Source organism: Dunckerocampus dactyliophorus, chromosome 14 (genome assembly GCF_027744805.1).
Source record: "Dunckerocampus dactyliophorus isolate RoL2022-P2 chromosome 14, RoL_Ddac_1.1, whole genome shotgun sequence".
NCBI lineage: Eukaryota > Metazoa > Chordata > Actinopteri > Syngnathiformes > Syngnathidae > Dunckerocampus > Dunckerocampus dactyliophorus.
Genome location: NC_072832.1, coordinates 6,776,414 through 6,795,000, shown reverse-complemented (window position 1 = coordinate 6,795,000; position 18,587 = coordinate 6,776,414). Strand labels below are relative to the sequence as shown.

The 18,587-nt window shown below is 41.9% G+C and overlaps 1 protein-coding gene and 1 long non-coding RNA gene across 3 annotated transcripts in view; one reads left to right on the top strand and one right to left on the bottom strand.

Moving 5' to 3' along the window:
* LOC129193719 (uncharacterized) overlaps positions 1–6,215 on the bottom strand; it is a 61,295-nt gene extending 55,080 nt beyond the window's left edge. The window contains exons 1-3 of the long non-coding RNA XR_008573598.1: positions 6,080–6,215; positions 5,831–5,953; positions 2,903–2,968 (exon numbers count right to left, since the gene is read on the bottom strand). This is a non-coding gene — a long non-coding RNA (uncharacterized LOC129193719). The remainder of the gene's footprint in view (positions 1–2,902; positions 2,969–5,830; positions 5,954–6,079) is intronic.
* The window catches only part of cdh11 (cadherin 11, type 2, OB-cadherin (osteoblast)), an 89,030-nt gene that overhangs the window by 54,478 nt on the left and 15,965 nt on the right, over positions 1–18,587 (top strand). Inside the window, exons 3-8 of one of the 2 annotated variants that reach the window (XM_054798258.1) lie at positions 353–446; positions 7,103–7,402; positions 7,695–7,834; positions 8,738–9,032; positions 10,031–10,150; positions 14,663–14,830. In XM_054798258.1, coding sequence (XP_054654233.1) covers positions 434–446; positions 7,103–7,402; positions 7,695–7,834; positions 8,738–9,032; positions 10,031–10,150; positions 14,663–14,830 — 1,036 coding nt within the window. In that variant the 5' untranslated portion in view covers positions 353–433. The remainder of the gene's footprint in view (positions 1–352; positions 447–7,102; positions 7,403–7,694; positions 7,835–8,737; positions 9,033–10,030; positions 10,151–14,662; positions 14,831–18,587) is intronic. The other variant, XM_054798259.1, reaches the window with a different exon arrangement.

Here is an 18,587-nt window from a genome sequence, read left to right as displayed (position 1 = left end):
AAGCTCCAAACATTAAATCCTCAACATGGTCAGCGTTTGTGTGTGAAATCTACTCGACAGTTTGTCATTTCCAGGAAAGTGCACATCTGCTTTCTCCTCTTCCGTGATTGGCTGTCCTTCCCGTTGCTCTTTGTCCGGTTCACTCCTCCCGTTCGCCGCCTTATCGTCATCTCTCACTCGCACATCGCGTCTGATTCAAAGCAGCGTGTGTTTGGGAGAGAAAAAAGAAGGGAGGTCGGCGGCTTTGCATCTACAAGCGAGTAGCTTGGGGGATTTGTTTTGGAGAGTGGATTTCGACAGTAACGGAAAATCTCATTAAAAACCTCTCATGACCCCATTTTTATCATCCTAGAATAAACACAGGAGGGAAAAAATCTTCCATCTGGTCGGAACAGTGTGGTATTGGCCAGGCGTCCGGCATGAGGAGCCTCTGATGCCAGTTGCAGGTGTGCATTAGCCATAACTGTTCCACCCTTTGGTACCCTGCTATCGGGGTACCAAACTCGATGGTGGGGTATCTGAAAAGGGCAGTGCAGTGTAAATGCAGCCTTACAAGTTGTTTTGTGTTGTGCAACGCTGCCTCCAGTCAAAAACCAATAATCTCCTCACAGATTGTATTGGAATCCACATTTGAGCCTGTGCAGCTTTTTGGACAGACGACAGCAAACCCAGGTTCCTATTATTAGCCACAAAACAGTTGCGGAGCATGCTGTCCAAGACGGAAGTCGAGTGTGTGTACGTGCGTGTGACATCTTCCAGTTAACGTAACATGAAAGCATCAAATATGGAGCCTTTAAATGGCATGGTTTTATACGTCTTTCTGTGATGTTTTTGCATGAAGAGTCGGTATTTGGGAACGACACATGGATCTGCAATCTGGTGATTACGTAACTGAGTCTAGCATATTCATGCAAAATATTACCAAAGTGTTTTTGTTACCTAATATAGCTTTTAATAGCAAAATATAGCATTGTGAGGCAAGTGGTGACATTCTTGTAACCTACAGTAGCATTTTAATGGCATCACATTTACATGGCAAACTACAATGTTGGGGCAAGAGTAACTTTAAGCATTTTTTTAAAGCAAAATATAACATTTACATGACAACAATAGCATTTCCTGTCCTACTATAGCAATTTTAGTGGCATATTAGAGCATTTTAAGTCAAATGACATTTTTGTGACTACCATATCAACTTTATTGGCAAATATTGCATTTTCAGGGTAAAATATAGGATTTACATGGCCAAAGTCAGCCTTTTTCCTGATCTCAAGTAGCTTTTCAATGCCAAAATACAGCATTTTGAGTCAAATGATATTCCCGGGACCTAATATAGCATTTGTATGACCAAATGCACATATATTACATCTACTGTATATGGGAAACTACCCGGTTTGAGCAAACCTGTACCATTTTCAAAGCAAAATGTACTGCAATTTGAGGACACACTAGCAAATTTTGTGTTTCCATAGCAAAATATTGACAGACCTGCCAACCTTGAAGACATTTTATTAGTAAACTACAGAAAAATCAAATGATGCAGGGTGCCAAGACAAAGCTTTGTGTTACTATGACTAGTATCAACATTGCAGCTTTTTCTCTTGACATTACGCTTTTTGCTCTATTTTTCCATTTTTGCTGGGCGACTTATGGCCTCATCACCATACTTTGAACACCCCTGCTTTTATAGCTTTGGGGTTGAGCATGTGCCACGACAACTCTGTGTGCAACCACAGCCGTCGTTAATTATTTCACTTGTTAGCTTCCTTCACAGCGAGCGGATGATGGTAATTGACGAGAGAAGGGGAGTGTTATCGCAACTGGAACTGATCAGTGTGCTCCAACAGTCATTTTAATTGCAAATGTTAGAATGGGAGGAGAAGGCGTTTGCGGAGGTGTTGTGTACGCACTCTGAAGTTGTACACTCATGGAAAAAATGATTAGACCACCCTTGTATCTTCAGTTTTTTGTTCATTTTAATGCCTGGTACAACTAAAGGTACCTTTGTTTGGACAAATATAACAATGACAACAAAAACAAGGGATGTCTAATCATTTTTTCCATGACTGTACACACAGGAGCGAGCCAGTGTAGCGCACCTACGCTGGTGCTTTGACACAAGAGCATTATCCAGGTTTCAAATACTGAACTCAAAACTGAAAATCTGCAAAAGGCAACACACTGCGTATCTGGAGAGCAGCAAAGTGTACAAGCATAGGGTAAAAATGCGTGCCGAGTATGAAAAATGCATACATGCTGGACAGTCTGCCTTTGCATGACATATGGTACATTTTAAAGGTAAAGTATATACAGCATATATAATATAGCATTTTGCTGAACTCGTGGTGAAATATCTGATGTCTTTTTATGATTAATTTTAAGAGTGCAGTATTTGGGCTGGTAGGCTATAATCAAAATGCATACTTTGTTATTTAATTTGGATCGTGTGACCGAATGTGCAAGCTCGGAGAACAACACAGGAACAGAAGTTAATCATATTGACAGAGAAAAAGCAGACAGCAGTCGACGGGCAGCGTGCTTCAACTTTTAATCATCTCTAATGTCTTTAGCGCACATTTACACTGTTCTGACACAAACTGGCACACGTGGTGTCAGTTAGCGAAGGCGCGACCCCGCCGCTAAGACCTCTGGAACGCTCCCCCCCTCTAAGCCTCCCCGCCCAGCAGAACTTAGCTCTAATGTTACTCAATGAATCACAGACATCTCGGGCTGGCTCGTGACAACGACACGGCCCTGAGGGACACACACACACACACACACACACACACAGTATATACTGTATGCTGTATATAAAGGCACAAACATTGTTTGGTGTTCTCATGCCACTCTTGAATCATGCATTCAGACACAGGAAGTGGCAGGGTCAAAAAGCCTCACTCACCCTTGGGAGTCGTTATCGCCGTCTTGTTTCTGTGCGGCCTCGCTCGACAGTTCCCTCACACGTCTGCTAGTGTATGAGAAGAAAAAAATTAAATATATTTCAAATAAAAAAAGCCACAAGATGTTCCTGTTGTGTTTTTGTTCTTTTGCCCAGAAGAAAAATCAATTAATGATGGTGACGTTTCATATTCGAGAGGTGACACTCAGAGACTACCATTAAATATTCCTTGTCAGTGACACCATCGCCTCAGAATAAAAGATGAGCGGTCAAATGAAATTACCAATTTATTTTGGACTTCCTTCGTGTTAACACGTTAAATTAGGCTGACGCTCAACTTCCGACACACTAGTTGACACTTTGACAGCCCGTGAGGAGATTCTGAACCATTAAAATAAGTTGGGTGCTCTTTAACAAGGTTCCTTCAGGTGCTTGGACTTTGAGTGCATTTCACATTTAATTATTTTATTGTTACGTGTCGTGTGAAAGTCACCAACATTGTTGCTTTTTGCTACACTGACCTCAGGGTTTCCCATACATGCATTCTAATTAATTAGTTACATTAATTAATCTTAGTTTGAAAACTTTTACTTTGAAAGCGGCACTTCCGCTTCCAGTTTGTGCGCGTGTCGTAATTGGTATTGCCACTCCCTCGGCGGCTTGCTTTCTATGAGCTATCAGTGCAGAAGTCACTGCCGACGTGAGTTTCCTAACGCTTTAAGAGATATTTGAAGCATTGATGGCTTCTCTTATGTGTGTATGTTTTATTGATGTTCTGATACCATTATAGTGGCAATTATGGCTATGTTTATTTAATGAATAGCATCTGACTGCTAAAGGAATTGGCTCAATATTGGCTAAACTGCACATGCTGATTTAAGACTACAGTTTAATTGGCGTATATTTGTTGCCATTGTTTATATTAGCATTCACTTTATATGCATATGTTGGAGTTTAGTGAACAACAGTAATGCACCGTGTGTACACTTCAAAGTCCACAATTAAAAATGATGAGACCTCCCGAGGACTTTGTGTTCTCTGACCGGAACCCCAGAGTGGTCAGTAATTCCATCCACTCGTTTCAGAGATGAAATACTCCACCTCCTCATAAACACATTATTATGGGGCTCGTCCGTGGGAAGGTGGGGGTGGGCTATCCGTCAAAACTACATGCACATGCCTCATGGCCAATTATGCAAATTAAACAATGACAGCAGCCCCCCCCCCCCCCCCCACTGATAAGCCTAGTTTTTACACTTGTACGCACGTTGTCCCCGCAGTGGTATGCAATTTTGAGCGCTAAAGAGTGAATTGGTCGTTAACAGGTGTGAAGTGCGGGCCTGCGTGCCAGTGCGCAAAGAAAATTCCACAAATAATTTCCGTGAACTAATCGTGAATGCAACGCGAAGGCACCGCAACCTATGTGCAAACAATACAGGCGGTGCGTATAAAAGCGATGCCTGTGCGTGTCTCATTCACATGAATGGGTTAACTTTTCCACCACCTCTCAGAGCAACTCGGGGGAAATTTTCAAGACATTTCTGTAGCGCCTTGGTTCTTCCTTGCGATTTTTTGTCAATTACTAATCATAATGCCCAAAGCGATGTCTTTTAGTCAGCAATTCCCTCTAATACGTCTGTGTAGGCTCTCAGTTGTACAGGAGTTGTCCAACGAGGGAAAGGCTTCTTGAGACGTCATCTGTACTTCTGTGAAGAATGTGTCGGACGTTTCGCTCCTCATCCGAAGAGCTTCGCAAGCTAACTAACTAATTCCCTCTAATACACTGTTTGTGCCTCTTTTTTTTATTCCTAGTTTATTGCCTCATTCCTGCTCTCTGCACATTCTCTACCTACAGCTGCGAGGAAAATAGACTTACCTTTCTTTATCACATGAGCTTCTTCTCTGGAGTTCAAGATCTTGTAGGTTCCTTGCAAATAGAGGAATTAATGAAGCTCTATAGTGGTGATGGCTGCTGTTGAATGGCATCACGCGGGACAGAGCGGGACCTAATAATCCCACGACTGCTTCATGGATGCGGGAAGTGGTGGTGACAGTGCATACCCATGTGGGAACAATGTGCATCGCACGTATGACTGTCGTCAAATAGACATAAACACTACTTGACAAGGTGGGAGGGAACGTGGTCATTTTGTGCCAATGCGCACTATTTTTGGTCACCAATTGGATAATGTATGTGTAAACAGAACGCAAACAGTGCGCAAACTAGTCTCCGCGCTTTTCAGGCGTAAACAAATAAATAACATCTATTGCCATGGCAAATTGGGGGACAATGCGGAGGCAAAATGCATGCAAGTGTAAACGCCACTTTAGAATGCAGAAAACACACAAAAAGAAAATTTTAAAAGCTAAAGTTCTAATTATTTATCCCCCTCATTTTACTACACATGAATTTGTTGCATATAGTTAAAGTACTGAAAGATGTGTGCATGATATCTAAAAAAAAAAAATGCACTCATTAAGAAAAGTAAAAGGGAAAACAAATTGCACAAAAATATGAAGTTCTCTGTGAAAAACAAATTAAACTCTAATGTCCTGGCTGCTACAAAATGACTGCAGAGGAAAAACAGAATTGAAAAGTAGAAGCTAAATGAGTGCATACATGAATTAATTACAAAAAACAAGCATTTTTATTTTAATAACATTTCATTTCTTCTGATTTAGAGCATAATCTATCTTCTAACGTGATAAAAGAATACTAATGAGCATAGTTAAAATACTGCCTATTACCACTACTCTACAGTGACGGAGAAAGATGAAAACATATTAAAAGTGCTTGAACCTTGTTTTTTAAACTTGTGTTTATTCATTGTTCAAACTAAAAAAATTTTTTACTCCCCACAAAAGATGTTTAAATTCTTTAACCTCCTTTTTTGCCACTTTTCAATGGTTCCAGTAATGGATTTGTCTTACCTTCAAGGTCATTTTTGTTGCTTGCAAAGAAGACTCTCCAACAAGCCCCATCAATCAATTCTGCAGGATAATTAGCCACTTGATGAGGTCGTGTTGGATTAACTGTAAACGCTTCCTGCTTGGCTAATCATGTGGTCAAGCAGCAGCCAATAAAAAGCCAAAGGAAGAAAGAGCGCTATTGAACATTAAGCACGCATATGGACACACAAAAGACGTTCTGGCACAATAAAGCAGACATTTTAAACTTACGTCAGAATTCATCGTCGCGTTAAATGACACTCCACGAGTCCATTGTCCATAAATGTTCCCCTCTAGCTTGATTTGTATTCATATACACTAAGTTAGCATAGGTTTCACGACTGCTACCTTTCTTAGCTCCAAGTCCACTTCCTGGTGGTCATGTGACCACCACACCACCTGGCTCTGATTATCCAACAAGAGCCTATTCTGGCGCTCACTAGTGTCTATAAGTAGAATTACAGCTGATTCAACACAATGGCGTTGACTTCACCAGTGATATTTTTAAAACCTATTTTTTTCATACTATTTTCATACTCTAGTTAAACAAAAACAATATTTGTTGTACTACTTCCACAAAATTTAGCTTGACAAATGCTTGCCAAAGCAACAGGTGGAGCTAAAAAAAAATGCAATGTAATTATATTCCTATATTCCACATGTATATAAAGTAAAAGAGCAAAACATACATACAGGCAACGTCCGTGTCAGGCGAATGGCGCACACAGGTACACCGTACACTATACTTGACTACCATCTAGTGGTTCAAATGTGCAGTACACCTCTCATGACAATGAAAAAATTGTAAAAAAAATGTTTTTCCGATAAAATCGATTGACGATAATTTGCAGCACAATTATCGACCAGCAACATTTTTAATCGTGACAGACCTAATACATAGATATGATCAGTTTTTCCAATTGTATTTCAAACTGGGGGTGCGCGACAACATTTCTGTCCCCCACTGGGGGCATGACAGAAAGTAATTGAGAGGCACTGCCATAGGAGAAGCTGCAGATCAGTTACTGTTTTTTTTATCGTCAGATTGTGATAAAATGCCGTGTTTGGCTGTCTTTTAGAAAGCATTAACATCTTTCTGATGAGGATTTTCTTCAAGCTAATGAGTTTACTGACGGGCTAATTAGAGCTGCATAACGAGGTGGGCTTCATGCAGACAACATACTTCCTCATCTGTGTTGGGGGACGAATTGACAAATCATCACAAATGTGACTGAACTGTTTCTTTTCTTGCAGACTTACGTGACAGGAGAAAGAAGAAGAAGAAGAGCGGGTCACATGCTAAAGAACTAGCCAATTCCCTTCACCAAACAGGAAGTCACCCCAGAGGAGGCGGAGTGGTCGGGAGGAGGCCACATCCAAGCACAAGGTTGCTCAGGTTGGACTCCATGATGATGATGACGACGATGAAGCGGCAAGACGTCGGGCTGCTGAGGGTCTTTGTGCTACTGGCGGGACTTTGTGCCCTCTGTAGCCTGGCATCAGCCAGCCGGAGATGGGACACGTCCGCCGGCCATCGCTCACACAGACGTGCAGGTAGGACGACTCCACCGCAGTCAAAACCTTAAACTGACTCTTCGATGGGAGGGACACCTCCTCCAATCTAGTCTAACCTCTGCCAAGGCACAACAGTCCACTTTGGACGGAAGAACACAGCCTTTGATCTCATGAGTCCTTAGTCGCCCCTCAATCTTAACACTTCATCCTAGCAAAGCAAGCTGGACAAGACCCCAAATTTCGGGGAAGACACACACACAGTAGACAACATCTTGTAATTTAATTGTGGAGTGACCTGAGAGTGTGTGTGTGTGTGTGTGTGTGTGTGCAGGTCACATGTCGCTGCACAGACACAGACCGAGGGCAGGCAAAGAGGGTCAGGTTCTGCACAGGTCCAAACGAGGTTGGGTTTGGAATCAGTTCTTCGTCATCGAGGAGTACACGGGGCCCGACCCAGTTCTGGTGGGCAGGGTGAGTTTTTAAAGTTGACTCTTCTCTCCATTCTAGTAGCTTTATCATAGTTTTAATTTGGACATAAGCTACTCTGACGTTTGTATCGGACCAATTTTAATGTTCATATGTAAATACCTTACATTGTTTATTTTTCCTTCTTACTTAAAAGAAGGCTTTGTATGTTTTGTTTGCTCCTGGTCTTAGAAAGCTCAAATTTAAGGAATCTAGCGTTTTTTTTGCCACAAAAAAACCCAACAAGGTATTTTTTGTACAAATATTATTCAATTTTATTATTTATTACTTATAATAATAATATAATTTACAATGTTATTCGATATGTTTAAAATATAGCTATTATTATTAGCAAAACATTTTGCTAATTATTTCAAATGAACTTAAATACAATTATTTAGTAATAAAATACTGTCTGTTTTATTAAATAGCCTAATATTTACCATATATGCTTACATTTAAAGTTGTTTGGTTAAAATGTCCCTCCAGTGATGCAGTGCGAGGTGATTTGAGCATGCCTTATTGGGGGAGTGGAGTAGAAAGCGGAAGGGTCATGCTTGCTTCCGGGAGTGACGGTGATCACTTGTATCGCTCCACAACAATAAGAACGTGACTCAATGAGCAAAATGATTAGCCGGTGTCATATTTCATGGTCGTAAAGGAAGAACAAGAGTTTAATTGTCACTAGCTGGATGACAGACGTTTAAATCTGGCACTTATAATCTCACCCACACCCACACAAACAACACATCCATCTCTGTCACATCCATCTCTGTCTCCTACTTGAAGTGTTAGTGTGCAGACTGTAAGACAACCGTTTCCCTGCCTTTGACTGTGTCCATCTTGTCCATTTGTCTCACCCACCTTTCGTCCATCCCTTCTTCCATCATTCCATCAATCCTCTCCCAGCTCCACTCCGACGTCGACTCGGGAGATGGCAACATCAAGTACATCCTGTCCGGCGAGGGAGCGGGGACGACTTTTGTGATTGACGACAAGACGGGCAACATCCACGCAACCAAGACGCTAGACCGCGAGCAGCAGGCCCAGTACACGCTCACCGCCCAGGCCGTGGCCAGGGACACCAACAAGCCTCTGGAGCCGCCTTCTGAGTTCATCGTCAAGGTGCAGGACATCAACGACAATCCTCCAGAGTTTCTCCACGGGCCGTACTACGCCAGGGTGCCCGAGATGTCCAACGTTGGTGAGTAGGAGATGGGCAGTTCTTGTGAAACCAAAATTTGACATTTTTGAGTCATAGCAAGGTGTGGTAGCCTTTAGCAGCTAGCTATTATACTTTGGACGAGGCTCCCGGATTAGGACAGGTTCTTAAGGTCCAATAAAAACTTGTTTAACTGCGTTTTCATCAAATTTAAACACGTCTTTCTCTACGTCAGCTAATATTATGTATGGATAGTATGGAGTCTTGCAGCCAAAGCAGATATGAACAGTAGGAGAACATCTGGTAATGTCGTGTAAAGAACAACCTGAGTGGCATGTGCTAATGAAGTCAGTGACAGAGCTCATCATCAGCCTTCTTCAGGCATTATTGATTGTCACGGAAACCCGACCACAGGAAGTGTGACCACGAGGCGGATACACGACCGCACCATTAGCCAGTACATTAAAAGGAATCAAAGTCTCGACATGCCCCTCAGAGTCTCCTGACTAAGAGCTTCCGATATTGATAGACTATCTAGTCCGGATTGGCTGTGGTCACGGGGACTCTTTAGGGCTGCAGCATTCCTGTCTCTGAAAGGACGGTGCTTTCAAAGAAAGACCCTCTGAGAGGACGTTTGAGCGATTCCATTTCAAGCTTGTCCGACCACGTGAAACCTGAACACACGAGTCGGGCATCAGCCTGGACCACAGAAGGGAACCATGTCGCTGGGCTGGGATCCCTCGTGGACCTCAGAACTCACAAGGACGTCTGTCTGCTTCAAATTAAAATTGGAGATAAGTGGAGGTGTTGCTGCAGGCAGACTGTGCTAACGCAGCTGCATGGAGGCCTAAAAAGATGGCTGCCTGGTGATAGAAGTTTGCCACCAGGCCCGTCTTGTAAAGATAAAATGTTAAGAAGCAGTGATGGTGGTGGTCCGACTGTGCAGAAGCAGCTTGAAAGCGTCTTCATGTGTGCAGACGGGTATATCAAACACGCTTTCTTGTCAACTTAAAGCTGACTTGTTTTCTCGTGTCCTGCAGGTACTTCTGTGATCCAGGTGACGGCGACAGACGCTGACGACCCCACGTATGGTAACAGCGCCCGGCTGGTGTACAGCATCCTGCAGGGACAGCCATACTTCTCTGTGGAGCCCCAGACAGGTGAGGATGAAGAAACATGATTAAGTCCCACTACGATACACTGGGGAGGGGAACATTAGGTACATTCAGTCAACATTAGGTACACCTGCACAGTCTATTAGAAAGTGATGTACCCGTCTTGGTTCATTGAGGATGATGAAAGACAGGGATACTCAACTAAATTGTTCTGGGGGACACATTTTCAGAAAGCTAAGGACCGGAGGGGCCACACTCCTCCCCTCGCTATCATTCTTATTTTGTCTGTAATGTCAATACCTCTGCCTAACCTTAACATTTTTACATCACCAAATGGACGATATAATCATAAATAAAAACACAAGCGATATTTTCACACTTGTCAACGGATCCTCTATATGACAAAAGCGCATTGCTATTTTTTTTTAAAAACTACTGCCAAAATTTCTACTCAAAGATCCTCCGTATCAGTGGTCTCCAACCTTTTTGGACCCACAGACCAGCTCGCCTTCCCACAAACATCTGGTTTTGTAAAACTACGACAGGAACCACATCAAATTCAAAGCAGAAAAATAAATATAAGCCCACCAGCCACCATTACGAGCCTGGAGTTAGTTTTCCAGAAAGAAAATTTTAAAGTCGCTGTTTGATATGTGTGCTAACAGGCAGTGTGCTAGCATGAATGAACTTGAGGTTGTGTACTGAACAAATACACGCATTAGCAATAACGTCATCAAACCTTACCTTCATGCATTCCCACATTTGGAAGCAAATATGAGGTGAAAGAAAAACAGGTAAAATCCAGTATAGTAGTCTATCTGTGCAGCATGGGAGAAAGTTAGCACATGCACACAACTATGGTGCGTTGAAGGACCATCGAGTAAAGTGGGACGGGTCGCCGCTCGTCAAAACACAACAACATAAACATGCAAAAACTGGGATTTCTAACTGTTTATTATTATTGGAATAAAATAAAGGCCCATGTTTCCAAAATTGATATTCATTTACATACAATTCAGTGTAGTTATTTACAATGTTTTTGTTTTTTGCATTTTTTTACCATTGCGCCTGAAGGTCTCCGACGGCCCGTTTCGGCCCCGCCCATGGGGACCCCTGCTCTATATGCCAACTCTGAAGAGCCTATTGCCAAAAACAATCTGCTGTTTTTAAGAATCTACTGTAAAATTGCCAGACAACAATGCTCTATATGACAAACGCAAGCTACTGTTTTTAAGAACCTTATGCCAAAAAGCTAACTCAAAGATTCTCTATATGACAAGAGTGTTCTGCTCTTTTTAAGGCGCTACTGCAAAAACACTGGTCAAAGGTGCTCTTTATGACATGTTTTTAGGAACATACTGCCAAAAATGCTTGTCAAAAATTCTCTATATCACAGGAGTGCTCTGCTGTTTCTAAGGATCTACTGCAAAAACGCTAGTCTGAGACTTGATGGGCGCGTTCTGCTGTTTTTAAGGACATACGTGTACTGCAAAAACATTAGTGAAGGACCCTCAAATAGGACACAAACACCAACTGCCAAAAATGCTAGTCAAAGATCCTCTTTATGACAGGACTATTCTGAAGAGCCTACTGCTAAAAACGATCTGCTGTTTTTAAGGATCTCCTGCAAAACGGACAAACAAAGATCTTCTATATGACAGGAGCAAGCTGCTGTTTTTTGGGACCCTTTTGCCAAAGACACTAGTCAAAGATCCTCTATATTACCAGAGTGTTTTGTTGTTTTTAACGACATGCTTCAAAAATACTCTGTATGACAGGAGTGCTTTGCTGTTTTTAAGGATCTCCTACAAAAACGCAAGTCAAAGATCCTGACAGGAGCATGCTGCTGCTCGTGAAAGACCGTCTAAAATGACAGGAATACCTGCTGTTTGCCTGTGAATATTCTCATTCATCCAGGTCGATGTATTCTCAGGGCATTCAATCGATCGCAACTGGGCTGTTCAGGTTGTCCTAGAAGACGTTTTGCCTCTCATCCGAGCAGGCTTCATCAGTTCATGCTCAAAGACTGGGTGGGACACACTCACACCAGTCAGACTAGATAGAACTGCCAAAAATGATAGTCAAAGATCTCTATATGACAAAACCATAAGAACCTACTGCAAAAACAAAGATCCTCTACATACCAAGAGCAATCTGCGCTTTTCTGTCACTCCCAAGTTTTGAACAAAACTCGCAGGCCTCCACTTGAATAACCTTGATATAAAATCACTGGGCTGTGCTATTTTTGGTTTCTTGAAGAAATAGTAGCCATTGGAGCATGTTTTATGGCAATAATGTTTGTCTTTGAAGTCAGTGCTGCATACGCTTAATGGTTACATTGATAGAGTCCTGACGACTTGGTGATGGATGGATGGATGGATGGATGGATGGATGGATGGATGGATGGATGGATGGATGGGTGGATCGATCGATGGGTGGATGGATGGATGGATGGATGGATGGGTGGATGGATGGATGGATGGGTGGATGGATGGATGGATGGATGGATGGATGGATGGATGGATGGATGGATGGATGGATGGGTGGATGGATGGATGGATGGGTGGATCGATCGATGGGTGGATGGATGGATGGATGGATGGATGGATGGGTGGATGGATGGATGGATGGGTGGATGGATGGATGGATGGATGGATGGATGGATGGATGGATGGATGGGTGGATGGATGGATGGATGGATGGATGGATGGATGGATGGATGGATCGATCGATGGGTGGATGGATGGATGGATGGATGGATGGATGGATGGATGTCCGGTCATACTGAGTGGTGATGATGCTGGTTCAGAGAGCGTCTGAGGGCGGGGTGTGATGTTGGATTTGTGCAGGGTAAATCTTAGCTAATCACAGCAGTGTTGGCTATTTGGCTGGCTCGCATCCAAAGCTCACATTTCTAATTGGTTTGGAGATTATCAGCTTTGCATGCTGTCACACAAACGCAGCAGATATGCACACAGCAGCCGGCCTGACGCCTGACGCTATCAAAAAATAAAAACAACCTTAACACGACCAACAGCCCCCCTCCCTGAATGAAACTGACATCAAAGATTATCAGTGTTGTGAAATGGAGCAAAATAATCTGGCACTTGTTTAAAAGTCAAATTGAGTTTAGAGGGAAAACACATTGAAAAGCTCTAAAGCGTGTCCAGAAATATATATATATATTTCTACTTTGTTTTGGGTTTTTTTTTTTTCTTGAGGTCACGTCACACACATCACTGATGTGCTCTGGCCTGGTATCCATGGCAACAAACGCAATGAATCAAACATGTAATCACATCCTCGCTTCAGGTGAAACCTGCCATCAACCTGAAGGGCACTTTGTGGAGCGCAGAACACACCTTAATATTACATCAGCACCTTCACAATGCAGATTCAACAACACAATTTGGGTACACAGGAAGTCTTCTAGCGTTAGGAGTGAGAAGACACACTCCAAAAAGCTATAAATAATAAACAGGGCATGCAAGTGTATACAATTGTAACATAAAGACGAAAAAAAAAATTGCATTTAAGTAGAAAAACACACAATAAAATAAACAGTGGGATGCTGCGAGTGTCATAAATACATAGATATCTACCTCCTGCATAGATTTTATTGTTAACAATCATGAGACTCACGGTGCACTTCAATCGCTTCATTAACAAGCAGAGAACACACAGAGCTGCTGTCGGCCACAACTCACACCAGTCACTCACACGCTCCACACTGCTGGCCATGCTAAACACAGTCAACTCTAGCTAGCTGACGTCACACCTCACTTCCCAGGCCCCGTCTCTTAAAAAGAGACTCAACAAGTCACAGAATATTACACTATACTGTATATCACGTCTTCGGAGAGCATTATATTTGTATTTTCGTTCATTTAGCCATTTTTAGACTTGAAAATGCTTAATTTAGGCCAAGAATATGTACAATTTGCTTAATTATGCATGTTCTTTACTAATAATAGGCTTTTTTCAACCACAAAACAGCTATCATTTATTAATAAATCTTTGAAAAACCACAATAGAGGGAGAGTGTGATGTTTGAACCGCCATCTAGCGAGGGCCGACTGTATCATCAAAAGAAATATTTGGTCGGAGGTGCAAAAACGTAATAGAATAGAGTAAAAACCAAAAGGGAACTGAAAACATAGGGAACCCCTACATCAGCAGTGTCCATGGGCCATTTCCATCCTGAAGCTCGTCTTTTATTGGCTCTTGGTATCTTGTAAAAATAGAATGAGTTCATTGTTGAGATATATTATACAGTATATTATACTAACATGCTTATAACACAAAGCTGAGATGTTTTTTTCAGACAGCTTAGCACATATTGACCTACATTGGATTGGTTTTAGCATCTTTAATGTGCATCATGTATCAAAGTGGCCCCTACACATCCTTCAGTTTTTATGAATGCGGCCCTCGCTGTACAAGTTAGGACACCCCTATACCGCATTCAAGTGTGTCATTATTACCGAATGATGTAAAATAAGACTAAGGAGCTAGCAGCTTGCATTAAGTGTAAAAGTGACTTCTTCCTGCACGCAGGTATCATCCGCACAGCACTGCCAAACATGGACCGCGAGGCTCGCCAGGAGTATGACGTGGTCATCCAGGCCAAAGACATGGGCGGTCACATGGGCGGGCTCTCGGGGACCACCGAGGTCAAGATCAGCCTCACCGACGTCAACGACAACCCACCAAAGTTCCCGCAGAGTGAGTACTGGAGATAATGTTAATCTACCAAAGTTTGCGTGTGTGTGTTAATGCTGGACGTGAACGTTTTTCTTTGCTGTTGTTGTTTTGTTTTTTTTACCATTTGGCCGTCAGCATGCGTCACAGCTGACAGAAGCAGCAAATCCAGAGAAGTATTTCCAAAATTGCATACTGAAGTGCAAGTGAGGTCTTATTTTCCATTTATCGTGCAGATATCTAAGACACTGAGAATGTCAGCCAATGACATCCAGATGTTTCTGGTAAAGCTGTACTAAAAGGTCCTGAAGCGGTCGCTTGTTTATTATCAATATTTACACCACATTCTTGCTTAAAAACATCCATTCATCCATCTCCTACTTGTCATTATCGCTCGTCATTACCAGTGATTACCCTTCGTTAAGCAATCACTCAGGTTACTGTCAGGAAAATGGGGTTTGTTATTGCACTTATAAAATGTTTTGCGTCGATTATTCCATTTTAGTTTACTAATACTGGTTATTATTATGCACGTACATACAGTATGTATTTCATACATATGTATTTCTGCTATGGTACACATTAATGTCACACAGACTTGCTTTTATGATCTGCCTGAGGCAAGAGGCCTCTTGTCTCCAGAACAAGTCCTTCACATGCTCAGACTCAACAGCCTTGGGTGCATTTTAAGATACCTTCAGCCTCTCATTTTAGATTACCCCTCCCCTCGCATATGCAAAACCTATAAAGCGTAGGTTCCCAAAATGGGGTATGGCGATTGTAATAGGGGGTATAAAAATTCAAAACAATTATTGCCTAACGCTCACAATTACCAGTGCACCTAAACGCCTCATGGAGCAGAGGCTCCGTGTGCGTCATATGAACAAATAAGTAAGTGTGATGATTCTTTTGTGCATTGAGAGTGTTTAATCTTGAAGATTTCGTTTATATAGGCGTTCCAATCCCGCACGGCGCAGCGGTGAAAACCCCCCAAGAACGAGGCTTTATCGTTGGTTGCATGTATTTTTTGTACTTCGGACACTGCTTTATCATGATGGTTAAACTTTCCCATTCGGTTTGGTCTTAAATTAATATGCAGACTTAAACCATAGCCATCGTGAGTGGACAAAAAAAGTGGTGCTAAAATTCAACCCCGTTCAAACGGAAGGATGCCAACATCAGACTGGAATAAACGATATGTGGGATGATGACTTATCTATTTATCAGAGCTCATGTGAAACAAAAAAATACAAATGTTTGACCTGGAATTACAATAAAATTAATCAACAAATTAATTATGTTCACTATTTCTAAATAATTCAAACAAAAGTCAAAGGTCTGAAGGTGTATGCGACTGTAAAAGGTTTGGGAACCCCTGCTATAAAGGTTCATCTTTTCCTGGAGAGGTTAGACCTTTTCTCTAGAAGCCGGCCATTCAGGTTGTACTGATTTGTCTCCTTGCATGCGACTTTTATTAAATATGGTTCCCTTACAATCAAGGGCTAAATTTGATGAGCCGTACGGTTCTTAAAGCGTGCAACACTTGTGTATGTACACAGCTACAAGTCAACACACCGCACATGTTGTTGGAAGGTTCGTGGAAAAAAAAAAGAATAAACCACAAGCAGAAGGAGGACCTGCCAGAAGAATGTTCCAGATGGTGTGAATGAGGACACTGATTACATATTTAACACTTTGAAGAGGCAGCAAAGCTTAAATGAGGAAAAAAAAATTCCCTCAAAAAAATCACAAAGACGGTTGCAATTTTTGTGCCGTTTTTGTAAAAAAATACAGTCAGCGTGAAGGCTTCGCGAAGCCTCGCTGTCACCGCCATTGTCTCCCTTTTAGCTAATTATCCAGTAGTCGTTCTTAGGAAGCTCAGTGCAGGGAGGAAGACGAGTAAAAAAAAAAAAAAAAAGTTAACCACTATTCATTTGCGTCTGCCTCTCCTCACAGCAACAAAAGGCCAGGGCTCCAAAAAGACGCTGCGAAAGATTTTTCTGTTCTTTTTTTTTTTTTTTTTTTTAAGCCTGATAGCTGTCACGTTTTCACAGGCACATATCAATTACTCAACACTGCTTGCTAGGATTACTGAGCTGCCACCTCATCACCCCCAAAAAGATGATGACTGCAATCCAGCTGCACAAAAGACATCCTGACTTGAAAAGATGATGGGAATACAAAACACTTAGGGGCTGCATAGAACACTAAGAATTGAAACACATATAAAGTATACACTGTATATGAGTCCTGGTTTCAATGAGAATAGACTGAGATGAGGATTAAGAGGCAAAGGAGGTGCAGTGAGGGAAGAAATGGAGGAAGGCAGGAGGAGAAAAGAGGCTGAAGAGGTAGACGGGAGAGAAATGGGGCGAAGGAGGAGGTGGGGGGAAGGAGGTAAAGACGTGGAAGCATGGACTGGAATGAGGGCACCCAAGAAGCTAAAAGCAAAACCTCTAAGCTGAGCAAAGAACTTGTGATTGACAGGGTGGTAAATGTGAATTGACTGGATCAATCCAGTGTATTTGGATGTGACGCATCCTAATAACATCTCAATGCATTCATGTGGAGCACTTTTAGTCATAAAGGCAACCTCGAAAGTCTGAATTCCATCAAACGTTTACGCTTCAAAAGTCACAGCGCATGACGCGAGTACAGCATGGAAGGTTTGTTTTTTTCACAGTTCCATGTGTTTTACCGTGCTGAACTTCTTTTTACATTTGTATGACCATTTTTAATTCAAAAATATTAATAAAAATTCAATCCCAGCCATTTTTCAAAAGACAACCCGTTCAGTACCGGCCATTTTAGACGATTTTGACTGATCTTTCAAGGCACACAGAATATTGTGTTCTATGGAACCTACCAAAAGAAACAGACTCATGTCTTTCAGCAAAAAAAAACAAGTTTGTTTCTACCTTTTTCCGTTCTTTAGTAATCAGCAGTAGAACATAGGTAAGTTTCAGCAAAATATCAGTTCCTCAATAAAAAAGGGAGAAAACCAGCTTTTTGTGAAAAGCTATATTTTAAGCATAACTTTCACTTTGACACAAATTGTTTGCTTTTCTGACAGCTCAAATATCTGAGCAACCCTCCCACAACATTCACAACACAAAAGGGGTTGCTTTACATCAAAATAAGAATGTATTAACAAATATAACACCATGAACTATTTACAATTTTCACACTTGGAACGGACTGTGTGTGTGTACACATACGCGCGTGTGCAGGGTGCGTGTGTGTGTGTGCATGTGTTAAAATGTCCCCGCAATGCGTAACCTGCTGCACGCTACACTCCTCCATGTCCTCCCACTTCCTCCTTGCTGTCATGTGTGCTTTTTCCATTCAAATTCACATGCCGAGCTCTTATCAAATGCACTTCTGCCACCTTGTGTAAAAGTGACATCCACAATAAATGAAAATGAACTGGATAATTTTGCCAGCCTTTATACTGTATATTGCCACGTGCATGCGTGTCTGTTTTCATCTCTCGCTTCCAAACAGGCAGGAAGACAGTTCACTCTGCGCATTGGTACAGAACCTTGATGTGTTTGTTCCAAAGAACAACGGAGTGAGTTCTTTTGTCAGTCATAGTCTCTTTGTCTCAGTGGGTGGAGGCAGGGCCGCTAGCATACACACAGAGTGCAAGAGTGTAACGTAGTAGAAATTAAATTAGTAGATTGCAATATATCGTCATATATTTTTTCATTGTATTTTTCTTAAAAGTAATGTTAAAATCATGTCTTGTCTCGTTCCTGTAGACCCAATCTCGCGCATCGCC